The sequence below is a fragment of the Budorcas taxicolor genome, chromosome 25 (genome assembly GCF_023091745.1).
Source record: "Budorcas taxicolor isolate Tak-1 chromosome 25, Takin1.1, whole genome shotgun sequence".
In the NCBI taxonomy this organism is placed as follows: Eukaryota; Metazoa; Chordata; class Mammalia; order Artiodactyla; family Bovidae; genus Budorcas; species Budorcas taxicolor.
In genome coordinates, this window is record NC_068934.1 from 37,232,053 (window position 1) to 37,251,122 (window position 19,070).

A 19,070-nucleotide genomic window follows, 5' to 3' on the forward strand; every position below is an offset into this window, starting at 1 on the left:
TCTTCTCTCTTCATGCCTTTGCCCTCCTCTGTTCCCTCTGCCTGTGATAATGTTCTTACATTGACCACTTTACCAAATTCTAGCCATCTGATCAGTTTCATCTATTCACTCAGCAAGCATTTCCTTAGTGCCTATTATATGTCAGTAGGAATACAAAGGTGAGTGTGTCATGGACTATTCCATCAGATCCTCAAAGTCTAGTACAACAGTTTTAATACGCTTTGCCTGTGTAATTCATGCGATGTTCATCATGGATGCACCAATATGCCTGCCCACTCTTGGGCATTTTCTGCTTTTCTGCAGACTCTGATGTAGAGCTTATGACTTAAGTTCATTGCAATTCTTATTTTACAGGCTGTGGCTCCCCTTTTCTCATGCAGTTTATTGATTTCTAATTCCACTTTTTGTTTGAAGTATTTCCTAATCTCTTCATATCCAGTGAATCAGTTTCTCCTTCATTCTCCTGCGAGGGTCTCTTGTTTCTCTACTGGGTTGTTTACTTTGCTCTGTCTTGCTCAGAGTCGGACACGACTGAGCGACTGAACTGACTGAACTGACTGACTGTCTTGCGTTACAGCTGAGATGTGACCACTGTACACCCATCTCCTTCCTGTGTTTCTCAGGGCACCACACACAATTCTTCCTTTTCCAGTAAATACTGAATTGCAATTAAGTAGTTCTTTGACCAAATCAGGAAGTTAATATGGGTGTGGAAGCTGAGTTTTGCGTAACTGGTAACCAAGTCTGTATCTGGGAGGAAAGCAGAGTGGACTTTGGATCTTTTTAAACACATCCCCAAACCCAACCCAGTGTGTTCACTCTCTAAGGAAAAACAAGCTACCTACAGCAAAGAACTGGGAATAGACAGAAAGAAGTGAGAGAGACTTCACCACTGGCAGAGTAAAGTGAGTACCCTTGATCTAATAGTTTCTATGGATAACTGAGGGGCAGTGATAAGGTTTGCTGCCGAATGAGATTTGAATGAACCTGGGTGTGGGGTGGAACATGTGGCAGGGTTTACTGTACCAGCTTTTGGGGGTCTGCTCCAAAAAAGAATAGAAAAAGAAAAGAAAATTTTAAACCAGACCAGAATTCACCAGTAACCTGTGTGTGTGTGTGTGTGTGTGTGTGTGTGTATACAAACACACAATTTTTCAGATTCTTTTTCACCATAGGTTATTACAAGACATTGAGTATAGTTCCCTGTGCTATACAGTAGGCCCTTGTTGTTTATTTTATTGCACTTGTTTTTCAGCAGCATGAATCCAACAACTTCAGCAGGCCCCATGGCCAACTCTATGTTTGTGGTGACACCCCCAAATGGATATACAGTGTTCCCTGGGGGCATGTCTCAGGTGCCCATATATCCAAACTACCAGTCCCAAGTCCAAGTAATTCATGGGAACCCACCTGTGTGGCCATCTGTGAGTCAGCAACCCACCGAGAGAACCCTAAAAGAAGGCAAAGCCTTAGGGGTAAGTGAAACTTCACTCTACAGGGAGGGGGTCACATGCCTGGAGTTGGAGGAGGAGGCAGTTTTGGAAATACGGACACTCCAAATCTAGTAAGTGGGGTTGGAGCTGACCCGGCCTCGCCAAACTCAGATCTATGAGAAAGCTCAGCTGTGCAGCATCACTAGGGCCTCTGTGCAGGGCCTTGTATTTTTTGACTCAGGCATTTTAGGAAAGAAGAAGAAAAGCAATGGGGAAAAAAAAGCAGTAAGCTGACACCTGTGTTGATCCATGTGGCCTCTGGAAGAAAGCGGGTTCAGCAGGCCATGAGATGAATTCTGAAAGAGCTTGAATGGACTATCTGCCCAAGAAGAAAAAAAGCACAATAGAGAACTAACAAAATAAGAGATCCCAACAACTTTCCCCCTAAGAGGTTGTCCTGGGTAGTTCAAGGAGAAGCCCATTTCATTGCGGCATCTGGATTCTGATCCAGACTGTCTGGAGCTCAAATCCTAGCCCAACCCCTCATTCACTGCCCATGGGAATGTCAATAAATACAATCTGTAGGCCAATTTGTATCTGCCACATTTACAAAATACCCAGTCGTTCCATTTCTGAGACTGTCCTGCGGGTATACCTGCACACGCAAGAAATGTGACAGGTATAAGCTTACCCATGGCAGCACAGCTAGTGATCACAAAAGAATGGAAACAACCAAGATATCCATAACAAAATCCTGGTTAAAGCCATGTATCATACCTCCAAAGAATGACATGTAGTGAAGCTTTAAAAAAAACAAGTAAGCTCTTTGTGCAACAATGTGGACATAACCCCAAGATGTGACATGAACGAAAAAAAACAGAGACAGATATTGCATATAGTTTGTTATTGTGCAAATTTAAGGAAATAATATATTCATATCTGCTGTCATTTTGTCATCTATATACCATTAGTATGTATAGTATTTGTGTGAGAACATACCTGCATGAGTTTCCAAGGGCTGCCATCACAAAGTGCCATAAACTGGGTGGCTTCAAACAACAGAATTTTATTCTTATAGTTCTGGAGGCCAAACACAATCAAACTGTCCACAGGGCCATGCTTTCTCTGAAGGATAGGTCCTTCAGAGGAGGAGCCACTAGGGAAGGGTCTGTTCCAGGCCTCTCTCCTAGTAATAGTTCCTTGGCTTGTGGCAGCATAACTTCAATCCTGACACCCATGGCGTGTTCCTGTTTTCATGAATGTGTCTCTCCACATGGCATTCTCTTTCAAAGGACAGCAGTCAAGGACTTCCCTGGTGGTCCAGTGGTCAGTGCTCAGCACTTCCACTGCAAGGGTTATGGGTTTGATGGCTGAGGAACTAAGATCCTGTGCGTCACGTGGCATGGCCAAAAAATTTAAAAAGGATTAAGGGTTTCCTAGGTGGCACCATGGTAAAGAATCTGCCTGTCAATGCAGAAAATGCAGGAGACGCAATTTTTTTCCATAGATCAGGAAGATCCCCTGGAGAAGTGAATGTAAATCCACTCCAGTATTCTTGCCTGGAGAATCCCATGGACAGGGGACTCTGGCGGGCTACAGGCTACGGGGTCGTAAAGAGTCAGACACGACTAAGCACGCACGCACATATAGGATTAGGGGTCCAGTACACCTTATATGACCTAGTTTTATCTGCAGTGACAGTATTTCCAAACAAAGCTATAATCTGAGGTGCTGGGGATCAGAATGTCAGCACACAAATTTGATGGGGGAGAGGCAGTCACAATTCAATCCATAACAATATCCTAAAGACATAAGTGATGAGCACAAAGATTTATCTACAAAGATGTTCATCACAGTGTTATTTATAATATGAAAAAAATAGAAATAGTCTTTTTCACCCATACAAGCTCTCTGCTCCAATGACTCCACAGAACATCCACACGACAGAATCTGGGCAGCCCTTAAAAAAATATAAGTTTGAAAGATATTTAATTCTATGGTGACATGTTCATGATGAAATGTTAAATCTATAGAGACACTGTGAATTATCCATGTATATATCTGAAAAGAATAATGGAAGTTTATCCAACAAAATGTAAACCATTGTTTTCTCTGAGTAAGGGGGAATGGTGCGCAGTTTTTATTTCAATTTTATATTTTTCCATATTATGTTTTAGACCAGGGAAACAAAAGATTTATTAAAATAAAAAGGGGGCAGAATCCAGACTCAGAAACAAAGGCTTCCATTTGTGGCTTTCCTGACAGGCCATCCAGATCCTGATCGGCCTGATACACCTCAGCCTCGGTTGCATCATGGGGACTATCCTCCAGAGGGGCTATACTGCTATTTCATTCTACGGAGGCTTTCCCTTCTGGGGAGGCATCTGGGTGAGTAATACAAGTCACCTCACAACCAAGTTCTCCCAAAGTGCCAGCACACTCTGGGTCACCGTGTCAAGTTGTGCCCTGCAGGTTCCCAGCCAAAGGGGCAGGCTGGATGGAAACGCAGCTCAGGTCTTGTTCACCAAATGAACTACTTAGCTTGGGCTGCCCTGACGAGTACCACTGTCTGGGTGACTTGCACAACAGAAATGTGGTATCTCACAGTTCTAGAGGGCAGAGATCTGAGATCAAAGTGCCAGCAGGTTTGGTTTCTTCTGAGGCCTCTCACCTTGACTAGTAAACAGCTATCTCTTCCCCTGAGCCTTTGCATAGTCGTGTGTGTGTGTGTATACCCTAATGAAAATGTGTATGTGTGTGTGTGTATACCCTAATGAAAATGTGTGTGTGTGTGTGTATACCCTAATGAAAGGTTGCTGCTACAAGCTGAGCTGTGAACAACGCTGGGATTTTTGGCCTCCGAAGAAGAGGAATTTGATCTGGGGCGAGTGACAAGGCTTGATCGCTCAGAGCTTTTTGTGTAATAAAGTTTTATTAAAGTGTAAAAGAGATAGAGAAAGCTTCTGACATAGACATCAGAAGGGGACAGAAAGAGTGCCCCCTGGTTAGTTTTTAGCAAGGAATTATATACCTATTAGCAAGCTACTAATTAGAGAAAGGGAACACCTCAAAACTGGGAGAGTTGCACCAGGCCCTTCACCCACAACATGTATGTTGAGATAGCATTGGCACAAGGTGAGTCATCCCCAGCCATAAAACAATTGACATGAATCTTGAAGAAAGGCAGACTTCCAAGCAAATACACATAGTTCATTATCATAGCTTAAGGAAGAGATTTCCATGAGAAAAACACATTGGTTAGCCCAAGGTTTGAGATAAAGTTAAGTTCAGACAGAACCAGGTATCACCATGACAACACAGGATTAGAACAGAAAAGAAAAAAAATGTCTGCCACTTGTAATTTTACTTCCTCTTGCTGCTTGGGGACCTCTGGCCTCCCTACCAAGGCCATTAACACTGTCACTAATCTCCTCGTTTCATAAGAACATAAGTCATATTGGTTTAGGTCGAAGTCCAACCCTGATGATCCCCTTTAACCTTAGTCAGCTCTTTTTTAAGTCAGATTTTTTGGTTGTTGTTTGGTTGATTTTTTCATTTATTTATTTGTTTATTTGGCTGTGCTGCAACTTGGTTGCCATATGCAGGCTCAGTAGCTGTGTGCATGGGCTTAGTTGCCCTGTGACAGATGGGATCTTAGTTCCCTGACCACGTATCAGACCCACATCCCTTGCATTGCAAGGCAGATTCCTAACCACTGGACCACCATGAAAATCCCCCTTAATCATCTATTTAAAGGCCCTGTCTCCAAAAAGAGTCACATTCAGAGGTACTATAGGTTAGGGCTTCAAAAGGTATATTTTGAGGGGACATAATTCATCCATAACACCAAGGGTTACAAGATCATGCAAGGCAGCATTCACCCAGAAAGGCCACTTTCCTAATCCATCCACCCCAGAGGGCAGGGAATATTTTTCTAGTTTATCAACCCAGAGGAGCTACCATTTTCTAATTCCCACAAAAGCACCCATGTATAAAAATATACACTGGGAACAGCCCTCAAGTGTTGTTCAATGTAGACCCACAGCCTGAACTCCAGGAGAAAAGCATTTCCACCCATGCTCAAGGGTCAATAAGCCATTAGAAAAATGGGGACTCAGATCAGAGTCCATGGAAGAGCTTCTAAGTCCCCATTCTGGTAAAATACTTGGGGGGTGTTTTCTGTCAAAGTCCATAGCTTTCATCAGATTCTCAGAATGATTCGTGACTCCCTAGAAGGTTATTTAACTTAAATGCAAAGTACATCATAAGAAACACTGGGCTAGAGGAAGCACAAGCTGGAATCATGATTGCTAGAAGAAATATCAATAACCTCAGTTATGCAGATGACACCACCCTGATGGCAGAAAGCGAAGAAGAACTAAACAGCCTCTTGATGAAAGTGAAAGAGGAGAGGGAAAAAGCTGGCTTAAAACTCAACATTCAAAAAACAAAGATCATGGCATCTGGTCCCATCACTTCATGGCAAATAGATGGGAAAACAGTAGAAACAGTGACAGACTTTCTTTTCTTGGTCTCCAAAATCACTGCAGATGGTGACTGTGGCCATGATATTAAAAGTTATGACCAACCTAGACAGCATATTAAAAAGCAGAGACCTTACTTTGCCAACAAAGATCCATCTAGTCAAAGCTTTGTTTTTTCCAGTAGTTGTGTATGTATGTGAGTCGGACTATAAAGAAAGCTGAGTGCCGAAGAACTGATGCTTTTGAACTGTCGTATTGGAGAAGACTCTTGAGAGTCCCTTGGACTGCAAGGAGATCCAACAAGTCCATCCTAAAGGAAATCAGTCCTGAATATTCATTGGACAGACTGGTGCTGAAGCTGAAACTCCAATACTTTGGCCACCTGATGTGAAAAACTAACTCATTGGAAAAGACCCTGATGCTGGGAAAGACTGAAGGCGGGAGGAGAAGGGGATGACAGAGGATGAGATGATTGGATGGTATCACTGACTCAATGGACATGAGTTTGGGTAAACTCCGGGAGTTGATGATGGACAGGGAAGCCTGGCATGCTGCAGTCCATGGGGTCACAAAGAGCTGGACATGACTGAGCACCTGAACTGAACTGAAAAGGTTAAGGAGTACAAGTCCTTTCTCTTCTCCAAGGCACTGTCTTTAAGGTTGGTTTGCATTCTCTCTAGTGTCCTCCTCCTATGCACACACACACACACATGCATGCACACACACACGCACACATGTGCATACATACACACTCCTTCCCCCTCCACCCACCAGTCTCCTTTCCCTCCCTGCTGTTATAGTCTGTTCCTCAGCTCACACACCTGTCTATGACTCAAATTCAACTTTTCTGACAAACAGCAAAATTCTAGAGTAACCTAGATGTCAGCCAAAGTCACTTTATCCCCTGAGATTTAAATAAAATAGCCTGGGGCTTCCCTGGTGGCTCAGGGATAAAAGAAAAAAAATCCACCTGTCAATGCAGGAAACAAGCCAGGAAGATCCTACAAGCCTCGGAGCAACTGAGCCCATGCACCACAGTTATTGAGCCTGTGCTCCAGAGCCGGGGAACCACAACTACTGAAGCTCACGAGCCCTAGAGCCCATGCTCTGCAACAAGAGAAACTACTGCAGTGAGAAGCCTGTGCATCCCAACTAGAGAGTAGTCCCCACTCTTTGCAACTAGAGAAAGGCTAGCACAGCAACGAAGACCTAGTACGGTCAAAAATAAAATGAATAAATAAGTGAAATTAAAGGGAACAGGCCTCAAAAATTTAAGGACTACTATAATAAATTTCACAATAAATAAATAAAATAAAATGGCCTAGAGTTAGCCCCCACCCTCATTCCCACACAATATCTGCAAAATGGCAGGGTTTGTGCTCTAGGGAATGTCTTTCTTTGCATCACTGCTCCCTCTCTCTCTCTCTCTTGCTCCCATCTGTCTCGTCTCCTGAGAGTTTGGTCTTCTCTCTTCTCTACACAGACCTAACTTGGAACCAACCCCTCTTCCTGCCCCCAAGCACTCACAGAGAACCTGTTCAGTATCAGTAACTTTAATGGAGTTTGGGGTGGCAGAAAGGACTAGCACGCCAGACAAAGAACACTTTGCTACTGAGCATTAGCCTCCACTGAGTATTAAGTGCCCAGTGGCTGCCCTGACATTTCAAATGCCTCACTGGCTTTCTCCTTTTCCGCCAGGTTGCTCAGTGACCTTCAGCCCTCCTCCCATTTTTCTGCAGTTTTGTTCTTAGCTGCCTTCTTGACTCCAGGACTGTCTTTCTATTTCTTAAAGATCACTAATGCCCTCTTCTAAAACAAAGGCTCGTCTCCCTTGGTATCTCTAAAGGGCCAGCAGGAACATCAGAAACCCAGCTTTTTGTTCCCTTTCTTCTTCATAAATTCTCTATAAACAGAAGGGTGTACAACTGAAATTTGTTTTTACACTTCTAGGAAAAATGGCATTCCCCTTAGAAGGCATAAGCAACTCGAGTAAGCTTTCATTGTAAATCACCATTTACATTCCCAGGCACATGCATCCACCCTGACTGGGAGCAGGTAGACAGTGGGGGTTAATACCACGGGATCTGGAGTCAACTCTTTGGATCTGACTCTCAACTCTGCTACTTTCTGGGTGGTCTTGGATGCGTTATTTTAAATCTCTAAGCCACAGGACTTCCCCGGCGGTCCAGTGGTTAAGAATCCTCACTTCCACTGCAGGGGTGCAGCGGGTTCAATCCATGGTCGAGGAACTAAGATCCTGCATGCTGCACAGGGTGGCAAAAAAATAAAGTAAAATAAATAAAATAAAAAGCAGGATGTAAATAAATAAATCTCTAAGCCTCAGTCCACCATCTATAAAATGGGAATAATAATAGTGCCTGATGGGACATCATGCAGTTAAATAAGGTAAAGTTATAAGAAACACTTCATGTAGTGCTCACCAAAGCTTTTCCTAAACAGTGGCTGATGCCCTTTCAGACCACTGTTGCTGCCATATTGGGCAAATGCCATATTGGGTAATCTGTCCAGCCACTGTGCCTACAGAATACCAGTGCTGAAATAAATGCACACAATCTACCTTGCAATTCTCACATTGGATGTTCAGTTTTGTATAGACACTTTTCTGAGTCGCTAAAAGGTACTCACCTAGGTGTGCAGACAGGCAAGGACTGAGGTTGGATTAAGACATCTCAAAGCAGTACAGCTGGTAGCCTTTCCTTCTCCCCATCCCGAGCCCCCATGCCCAACTGAATCCTGAGATATGGGTAGGAAACCAACAAGATATTGCGTGTGGAAAAGTAAAAGAAAAAGAAATAAACAACATTTACTCTGTATAGGATCTACTATGTGCAAGATACACTAAATGCCAGATGAGGGGCATAAATTTTCTAGTGACAATGACACTTAGGAAGGCATGTCCTTTTCCCCCTTTTCAAATGAGGAAATAAATATTTGAGAAATGAGTAACTTAACCAAGATCACATGAGTTTCAAGCCAGAATTTACAACTAATCTGCTAGATCCCACTTCACTGCCCTGTGATGTGGTGCAAAACACATTCATCCATTCATTCTTTCCCCTCATGTTGAGCTAGGGTCTCAGCAGAGGAACATAGTGTGTATGAGAGAATATGTGTGTAAACAGAAGGATGGAAACCTGAAGACGGGGGCCCTAACCCCTGACATCTTTCTAAACCACCTTTCTTCCTTGCCAGTTCATCGTTTCAGGATCCCTCTCGGTGTTGGCAGAAAAGCACTCACAGTCTTCTTGTCTGGTAAGTCACATCCTGGGACTGACTCTCCCAGCTGGGGACCTATAGGAAAGACACACCAGGGGGAAAAGAAGATTAATCCCTCCCTCATCCATGCACCTACTCATAGCCAGACATGGGGCTCTGACACGTTGTTGTTCAGTCACTCAGTTGTGTCTGACTCTTTGTGATCCCCGTGGACTGCAGCATGCCAGGCTTCCCTGTCCTCTATCTCCCGGAGTTTGCTCAGACTCATGTCCCCTGAGTTGATGATGCTATCCAACCATCTCATCCTTTGTTGCCCCCTTCTCCTCCTGCCCACAGTCTTTCCCAGCATCAGGGTTTTTTTCCAATTAGTTGGCTCTTTGGCCAAAGTATTGGAGTTTCAGCTTCGGTATCAGTCCTTCCAGTGAGTATTCAGAGTTGATTTTCTTTAGGATTGACAGGTTTGATCTTCTTGCAGTCCAAGGGACTCTCAAGAGTCTTCTCCAGCACCACAGTTCAAAAGCATCAATTCTTCTGATACTTGCTCACACATAATCACAGGGCCACATGAACCTGGACAGAATTCCAAAAAGGAAAATATCTAGAGGACTTGGGGGAGGGGAGGGCAACACCGCCACATTAGTTAGGGCATCAGAGAGCGGAGAGAAAGAATAGCTTCCCAAGGATGTTTTTACAGGAGGCACAGAGCTCCCAGGGGCCCAGGTCTCCCCCACAGCTGAGCAGCACACAGAGCGGGCCCCCGTTTTTTTCAGGACAGCCAAGGAGGCTCAGGCACCTGCCTCTCTAAGGAATCCAGCCAAAGGAGCTCTGTAAATCAGCATGGACAAGGCTTCATGGTCCCCTAGCAGCATGCCCAGAAAGTATCCTGGTTCCTCTCACAATCAGGTTATCTAGCCTAAGAGGCTTCGAGATAGCCAGGTCTCTACACCAGAGGAAATCTATTTGAAAATCTCCAAAGGAAAGTTCAAAATTATGGGCATATCTATTTGCACCTGGGCTTCCCTAAGTAACTCAGCTGTAAAGAATTTGCCTATCAAAGCAGAAGACATGGGTTCGATTCCTGTGTCAGAAAGATCCCCTGGAGAAGGAAATGGCAACTCACTCCAGTATTCTTGCCTGGGAATTCCCATGGACAGAGGAGCCTGGGGGGCTACAGTCCATGGAGTCACAAAGAGTCAGACATGACTGAAGCCACTAAACAACAACTTTCTGCATGTGGCCCAGAATCATGGGCCACCAGAGCCTGTCACATTCCAAGACAGCAGAGGTTGATCCTCCTGCCCATCTCCTATGGGATAAAAGGATGGAGTGTTTCCCAAAGATTATTCTTGGGGACACTTGTGCAATGACATACTCTGTGAAGATGGGTAGGTAAACTTGGAGAGATTTCTATTTATTAGCATCCCCCCACCCGAAGATCCGTAATCCTTGTTAAAGGCTCTTATAGGTCCTGCAGCAAAGACCTGTTTAATTTTAACTTAACTTTGTTTCAAAGTTAATTCAGCCCCAAAACTTTCTGTTAAAAAATTAAATTAAAAAACTTTTAAAATATTTATTTACTTTCGGTTTCCCCGGGTCTTTGTTACCTTGCAAGGCTTTTTCCCTAGCTGCAGCGAGTGAGGGCTGCTCTCTGGTTGCAGCGCGAGGCCTTCTCACTGCAGGGGCTTCTCTTGTTGCAGAGCACCGGGCTCTAGGCTCACAGGCTTCAGTAGTTGTGGTGCATGGGCTTAGTTACTCTGCGACACATGGGATCTTCCCAGACCAGGGATAGAACCCATCTCTTGCATTGGCAGGTGGATTCTTTTACCACTGAGCCACCAGGGAAACTCCAGCCACACTCCTTTCTGCACAAAACACTGCCTTGTTTGCGGCAGAACTAAGATTCTGGGAAATCCTGTTAAGAAATACTTGTTGAGTCGCTGCTCATTTCAGTTACAATTGTTTTCCTCTCCCACTCTGACCTTCTGTATCTTTTTCAGCTGAATAGCAGCGTGGGTTTCAACATTGTCAGTGCAGTCTTCTCCATGGTTGGAATCGCACTCTTGATCGTAGATTTAATTATCACCGCTCCCTACAGCTACCCTGTCTATGATCCTCACGATGCCACCTGGGGCAGGGTGAGTATCCTTCCTGACCAGTGCCCCACTCGGTTCCACCTTAGTTTGGTTTAGAAATTGTTGGAAAGGGCCTGACATGTTTTTGAAATATGGTTTTCCCAGGGTATATGCCCAATAGTGGGATTGCTGGGTCATATCGTTCTAGTTTTAGTTTTTTAAGGACCCTCCATACTTATTTATATTCCTACCAACAGTGCAAAAGGATTCCCTTTTCTCCATACCTTCTCTAGCGTTTATTTGCTGATTTTTTGATGATGGTCATTCTGAATGGTGGGAGGTGATACCTTATGATAGTTTTGATTTGCATTTCTCTAATAATTAATGATTTTGAACATCTTTTCAAGTGCCTCTTGACCATCTGTGAGTCTTCTTTGGAGAAATATCTATTTAGGTCTTCTGCCCATTTTTTGATTGGGTTATTCATTTTTTTTTTCATTAAGCTGCATGAGCTGTTTGTATATTTTTGAGATTAAGCCTTTGACCATTGCTTCACTTGCAAATATTTTCTCCCATTCAGAAGGTTGTCTTTTTGGCTTATTTACAGTTTCCTTTGCTATGCAAACTTTAAGTTTAATTAGGTCCCTTTTGTTTATTTTTGTTTTTATTTTCATTCCTCTAGGAGGTGGGTCAAAAAATATCTTGCTGTAATTTACATCAAAGAGTGTTTTTCCTATGCTTTCCTCTAAAAGCTTTATAGTGTCCAGTCTTACATTTAGGCCTTTAATCCATTTTGAGTTTATTTTTGTGTATGGTGTTAGGTAGTGTTCTAATTTCATTCTTTCATATGCAGCTATCCAGTTTTCCAAGCACCACATATTGAAGAGACTCTCTTGTCTCCATTTTATGTTCTTGCTTCTTTTGTAATAGATTAGGTGGCCATAGGTATGTAGGTTTATCTCTGGGCTTTCTGTCCTATACCATTGATCTATATTTCTGGGGTTTGTGCCAGTACTATACTGTCTTGATTACTGTAGCTTTGTAGTATAGTCTGAAGTCAAGGAGCCTGATTCCTCCAGCTCTGTTTAAAAAGATACATGTATCTCAGTGCTCATTGTAGCGCTGTTTACAATAGCCAGGATATGAAAACAACCCAAGTGTCCACTGACAGATGAATGAATAAAGAAGACATGGTGCACATACACAATAGAATATTACTCAGCCGTGAAAAAGAATGAAATTGAGTCATTTGTAGAGATATGGATGGACCTAGAGTCTGTCTTACAGAGTAAAGTCAGCCAGAGAGAGAAAAATGCATATCATATATTAACACATATATATGGAATCTAGAAAAATGGTACATATCAATCTAGTTCCCAGGGCAGACATACAGACGCAGATGTAGAGAATGGATGTGTGGGCACTGGGCAGGAAAGGGAGGGTGAAATGAATTAGGAGACCAGTTTGCTATAAATACACTGGACTTCCCGATAGCAATACACTACTGTGTATAAAATAGCTAGCTAGTGGAAACCTGCAGTATAGCAGAGAGCTCAGTTCAGTGCTCTGTGATGAGCTAGATGGGTGAGGTGTGGGGGGAGGGATGCCCAACAAGGAGGGGATATGTGTATGTTTATAGCTGATTCACTTTGTTGTACAGCAGAAACTAACACAGCATTGTAAAGCAATTATATTCCAATAAAAAAAGAAGGGCCCAACAACCAACCTTCTCCTCCAAGTGCAGTAAGAATTGCAACAGAGTTTAAAGTCTCTGATCATTCTTAGTTTCTACTTTTATAAAACAGTATGTACCATATGACACTGTTAGGAAATTTTTAAATTTATAATTTCATTTATGTAATTATATATTTAATGCATGTGTACCTGCCAACCTGCCTCTACTCACTTTTTTGCCTTCCTCCCCATCACTAGGGACAAGGAGTCAGTAAAGATTTTCTGTAAAGGGTGAGAGAGTAAATATCTAAGTCTTTGCAGGCCATCTGGTCTCTGTTGCAACTACTCCACCCTATCTTGTAGTCGGAGCACAGCCATAGAAAATACAGAAACAAATGAGCTTGACTATGTGCTGATAAAACTTTATTGACAAATATAGGCAACAGGCAGGATGCAGCCACAGTTTGCCAACGTGTGCTCTACACCAGTGCCATCCAATAGAAATAGGACATGAGCCATGTATATGGTTTTGAATTTTCTAGTCATCATCCTGAAAGGGGGGAATAAATGAAATGAATTTTAATAATATGTTTTATTTAATCCAATAGATTCAAATGTCATTTCAACATGTAATTCATGCAAAAAATTATCTTTATATTTTGTATTTGAGATATGAAGTGTTTGAAATCCACTGTGTATTTTGCACTTGCAGCCTAGCCACATCTCAAGTGTTCAACAGCCACACAGGGCTCATGGCTGCTGGATACAAGAAACCAGCTATAGATGAGTCTCATGCAAATTCAACCTCTCCATCTGTACAGCAGAGTTCATCTCTTCCCCCTCCTCACGGCCTTTCTTCTATATCAGCCATTCTCCCCTTTGACTGGAGCTTTCCCATCAGCATATGAACATGCTTTTGTTCCCTCCATTGTAAAAAACCAACCAACCTGAAACCAGATACCACTCTATCTCTCGGGCCAGATACCAATCTATCCCTCTGGTCCTCTTTGCAGAAAAATCCTAAAAAGATTTGTCCGCCCTCACTGTCTCCAACTCTCTCTCCTCTTACATTTGTTCTAATCAGACTTTCTGCTTCACTTCTCCAAAAACTTCCTGTGCTCTAAGTGCCCAGTCAGGAGTCCTCTGTGATGGATGTCTCACGGTGTCCAGGCTGCACCCTGCAGCTGGTCCTCCTCTACTCTCCCTCCTCCCTCTCCTTTGCAGGTTCTGCTCTTTTTCCCAGTCTCCTAGGCTGTCCTTGGTCCTCTTCCCGCCCCCCCCCCCCTCCCCCGCTTGCACTACCTTGGCAATCTCATCTGATGGTAACCACAAACACCTTCTCCAGAGTAAAGAGCACCAACCCAAATCTCTCTCCCATACTCCAGTCTCTTGTGATCAACTGTCCACACAACATATTGAAATGAACGTATCCTACTCTCATCTCCAGATTTTACTTCCCAAACCTTCCCTTGGATTTCCTTATCCCGGTTGATGACAACTGCATCTTTCCAGTCACTCAGGATAAACCTTGGAGTAATCATTGACCCTCTCTTTCTCTCACGCCTCCCTGCCAATTCCTCAGGGAATGCTGTTGCCTCTACCTTTAAAAAGCATCCAGCATCCAACCATTTTCATCAGTTCCTCCAGTTCCTCTCTGGCCAGAGTCACCATCACCTCTCAGCTTCCTAATGATACCAACTAGGGCTCTCGGCCTTCCCCAATCAATCGAAATTGACTAGAGATCAGACAAGGCTTTATAGGTGCCCCTGTTGTAGCAGGGGGTGAGCAAGGACAAACAAGAGATTTCCCTGCTTGCTCACTACCTGGGAGGGCGGGAGGGTTGGGGGGTGGAGCGGTGAGCTTGTTCCTTGCATAAGGTGAGGGTAGGGCTTCCCACGTGGCTCAGTGGTAAAGAACACACTTCCCAGTGCAGGAGGTATGGGTTCCATCCCTTGTTCGGGAAGATGCCCCAGAGAAGGAAATGCAACCCATTCCAGTACTTTTGCCTAGAAAATCTCACGAACAGAGAAGCTTAGTGGGCTACAGTCCATGGGATCGCAAAAGAGTCAGATATGACTTAGAGACTCAACAACAGCAGGAGTGTGTCCAGGGGTTGGGCCAGAGGGGTGGCTTTGGTGTTTTGCCCACCCTCCCCCCCCCCCAGGTGGTGTTGTGTGCCTTGAACATGAGCAGCATGCTGCTTTTGCTCCTAACCCCCTGGTTTTGCTCCAGGCTCTTCAGAAGTGGCAGTTGGGATTTTCGGTTTCTTTGTACCTTTTGTCCATAATTTTTCCCCAACTGAATAAGCACAGTTATTTTTAGTCCCATATACTTTCTTTGTATTTTGTTGTTCAAGATGAGGTGCCTCCAGGGACAAGCATTGCAGCATTGCTGCCGAGGGTCCCAGATCTCAGCCTGTTTCACTACCCGCTCTCCCTGCTCCTCCCTTGTCTCCTCACAGCTGTAAGGACAGCAACTAGAGCAAGAGTGAGCCTTTCTGAGATGTAACATCACACCACTTCTCTGCTTAAAACCTGCCACTGCTCCCATTTTACTCACACACACCAAAAAATAGGCGAACGTCCTTACAGGAGCCTAAAGATGCTGGCCTCTGTGGCCCCTGACCCCACCCTCTGGCTCTCCCCACTTGAACCACACTAACCTCCTTGATGTTTCTGCAAACACACCAGGCATGTTTCCATCTTCAGGCTTGGAAAGTTCTCTCGGCTACTCCCCCAGCCCCCTTGGTCCTTCAGGCTGTTTCTTAGTAACCACCTTCTCAAAGAGACCCACCTGAATGACAGAACCACTGCACTCCCAGGATCCTTCTCCCCCACATCCCCAATTTACTTCCCAGTAGCCTTAACCATCATCTGACAAACTCTGCAATTTACTTGTCTGTTATATTTCATGCTTACTAACTGTCTCCTCCCACTAGAATATAAGCTTCATAAGGGCAGGGACATTTTTCTGTTTCATTCACTGTCCTGTCTTAAATACCCAGGCCCATGTCTGGAACATGATTGACAGCTCATAACCATTTGTCAAATGAAATAAATGTGCCTGGCATGGCTTATACTCGGTAAATAGAAACCATTAATTGTTATTTATTTTGATCAGAAGTCCTTCCTAAGACTTTTGTCTCCAAGATTTGTGAGAAGAGCCTCGCCCCAGAGAACCTATCGACCATGCCCATGTCTTTTATCAAAAGTACCTTGAGTTTCTCCCCTTCTGGAAACACTTTATGGCTCCCAGTTGCTTTAGGATTAAAGTCTAAATTCCTCGGCCAGGTATTTATTGCTGCCCAGAGACCTGGCTCCAACTCTGTGTGCCCTGCTGCTCACTTCCCTTCCAACCCCTTGCTGCCCCGCTCCAGCTCCTCCCGCCCCCCCCATTCCTGACCCCCATCCGTCACCCTGAGAGGCAGGCACTAAAGAATGCTTGTGTCTTTTCTTCTAGGAAATAGGAGGCATGGAGTATTCATTGTAAGAAATGAGGAGGCAGGTGCAGGTTGAAGAGCTGAGGGAGTAGGGTAGGTGGGAGGGGAAGAGGCTCAGGAAAGACTAAACCACGCAGCACTGCCAATGCCTTGGAGTGGAGGCTGCAGTAACTTTAAGTCAGAAAACGTGGCTTCTAATCTTGGTTCTGTCTGATCTCAGAAGGAGAACTCCTCCCACCCCAGTTGCCCACCCCACCCTCAGACCTCAGGCCTGGCATCTGGACAAGAAGAGCTGGACTTCATCTGATCTTTGTAAATGATGACCCAAGGGATGGGATGCTCCAGGAGCTCGACAAGCATGAATTAATGCTCATCAAATGATACATGTCTAAATTCTCCATGTGTATGCTAAGTAGCTCAGTCATGTCTGACTCTTTGTGACTCCATGAACTATATAGCCCACCAGGCTCCTGTCTCCATGCGATTTCCCAGGCAAGACTACTAGAGTGGGTTGCCATTTCCTACTCCTGGAGAATCTTCCCAACCCAGGGATCAAACTCACATCTCTTGCGTCTCCTTCATTGGCAGGCATTGGCAGATTCTTTACCACTGAACCACCTGGGAAATCCATCTAAGCTGCTTGAAGGACCCCTTTTCCATGAAGAGTTTTCTTTGTAAAAGAATTGTGTTAAAAACAACTTTAGAAAGGACCAGAATCATTTGAAAACACTTCCTTCCTGAAACTGTGATTCTTTGACTAAGCCTCATCATCCCACCTTCCCATTTGCTTGGACCACCCTTTTGTACCCCCACCCTCTCTAACTCATGCAGGGTGAATTCCATCTCTCGCTCTCCTCAGTGCCCTTGAGGCACCTTTTCCCGGCTCTTTTATAGCTCTTACTCTGTTTGATGTGGATTGTAATTATCCACATCCGTATCTGTCTCCCTCATTCAACTGTGCCTCTTGGGATGCTTCTCTGAGCCCTTTGTACTGAACAGATCTTTAGTAAATACTTGCTAAATTGAGAGGGAGGCAAAGGAAAGAAGGAAAGATGGGGCCTCTCCAAAAGGGAGAATTCTCTGAGCAGCTGACTCTCACTTATGTCATTTTAAAATTATAATCAATAACATATATTTGGTATATATATATAAGCCCCAATTACTTCCCTCTACAAAATGGCACTGTCACAGCCAAGAGAATGACCTCAGTAGCTGACTTTCTCTAAAAGTTCAGAGAAATGGTAGAAGTTTACATCAGAACCTAGGAAACTATTGATTCCTAAAGATTAGATATTCCTGCTTTGTGAAGTGTCATCTTTTCATGAGATGCCTTTTTCTGCAGCTGCCACCTTCCCACTACCTTGCTCAGTCCCATCTCTCTCCTCTACCGATACTGCTTCTCTCTGTAGCTTGTCCATACTCCCAAATTTCTATTCACTTCCTACACAGAACAGTTCCACTGTTTCACTGTCTGACTCCAGACCATACCCTCAGGTACCTGATATCTGAAGCAAAGTGTCAAGGGGTTTCCCTAGATAGTGACTATCCTCTCTTCTAGGGCAGCATTGCTAGTAAGTGTTAAGATAAAATTTGTTTCACAAACACACTTGGTATTCACAAAAAACCAGTGAGGTATTTTCCCCACGAAGCTGAGATGAGGTTAGGGGACTTCATCAAAGCCATAGAGATGGTCACTGCAGAGTCAGAGCTCAGACTCCCAGACATGCACTCAGGTCCTCCTGGTCCATTCTGGTTCCAGGCCCCTGGGATGGCCATTTCTGGTTTGCTGCTCATCTTCTGCCTCCTGGAGGTGTGCGTTGCAAGCGCATCTGCCCACTTTGGCTGCCAGCTGACCTGCTACCAAACCAACAACGTGAGTCCCAGAGGCTCCTTGGAGGATGGGAAGAGGTCCTAAAGAGGGTGGAGACTAGAGGGTTCATCCTACTCCCCTTCCTGCCCAGGAACAGGAGGGCTCCCTTGGTACCTAAAGGCACGCCCAGTCCTTCTTGCTTCGTCACTGGTACACTTCCTGTTTTCCTGTGTTTTCCAGGTGGGCGTGGTCATCCCAAATGTCTTTGTGACAAACCCAGCGGTCAACCCAGAACCAGAGAACTCGCCACCAAATTATTCTGAGGTCCAGGGTGACAAATAAGCAAACCCAAATGTTCAAGAAGCATTTTTCACTGGAACCCAAAAGAATACCTCCCCTATCTGGGCTCCTGAAACCAGATTCTTCCTTCCCTGACAATCTAAAGGAAACATCTCTCCAATGGCGTGCGTTCCTGGACTTCATTCCATTCAGCCTGGTAGTTGCGCTGCTCTTCTTTCAAAGAGTAGACAGGAATTTTAAATGGATTTTAATTAGAAAATGTCCTCCCTAGGGCATCCATGCATGGGTGTCTTTGTTCCACACATGTCTAGACAACCCAACCTTCATTCTTTCAATTATTCATTCATTTAATAAAAATGCACTGAGGATTTGATATGTTTAAGACTCTAGTCACAGCAAAAGGAGGGTGAACACTGGGGAACACAACTGTCTTTGACCTCAGGGAAATTCTGGCCTCAGAACAGAGGACAACATACAAGCAATTTTCTCTGACTTGGAGAAGAAATGTGGGGATATGAAGCGAGAGAACAGACAGGGATCTGATTTAGTCTGGTAGTGAATCAAAAAGGAATGTGGAAAGCATTGATTGCAGCAACATGTAGGGAACTAAAAATGATCATA

At 44.2% G+C, this 19,070-nt stretch overlaps 1 protein-coding gene across 1 annotated transcript; it reads left to right on the forward strand.

The window, feature by feature from the left end:
* The first annotated feature begins 796 nt into the window (after positions 1–796).
* On the forward strand, positions 797–18,491 carry MS4A8 (membrane spanning 4-domains A8). The gene is made up of 7 exons (XM_052662394.1): positions 797–905; positions 1,256–1,475; positions 3,699–3,821; positions 9,131–9,190; positions 11,152–11,289; positions 18,099–18,212; positions 18,390–18,491. The coding sequence occupies exons 2-7, from the start codon at positions 1,260–1,262 to the stop codon at positions 18,489–18,491; spliced, it is 753 nt and encodes a 250-aa protein (XP_052518354.1). The 5' UTR covers positions 797–905; positions 1,256–1,259.
* Positions 18,492–19,070: the final 579 nt, after the last annotated feature.

What these genes read in the sequence shown, in the direction of transcription:
- MS4A8 (XM_052662394.1), top strand. Translation starts at nt 1,260, where the DNA reads ATGAATCCAACAACTTCAGCAGGCCCCATGGCCAACTCTATGTTTGTG. An exon ending in ACTCACAGTCTTCTTGTCTG is followed by an intron (nt 9,191 to 11,151) that starts GTAAGTCACATC and finishes TATCTTTTTCAG; the next exon opens with CTGAATAGCAGCGTGGGTTT. An exon ending in CCTGCTACCAAACCAACAAC is followed by an intron (nt 18,213 to 18,389) that starts GTGAGTCCCAGA and finishes TGTGTTTTCCAG; the next exon opens with GTGGGCGTGGTCATCCCAAA.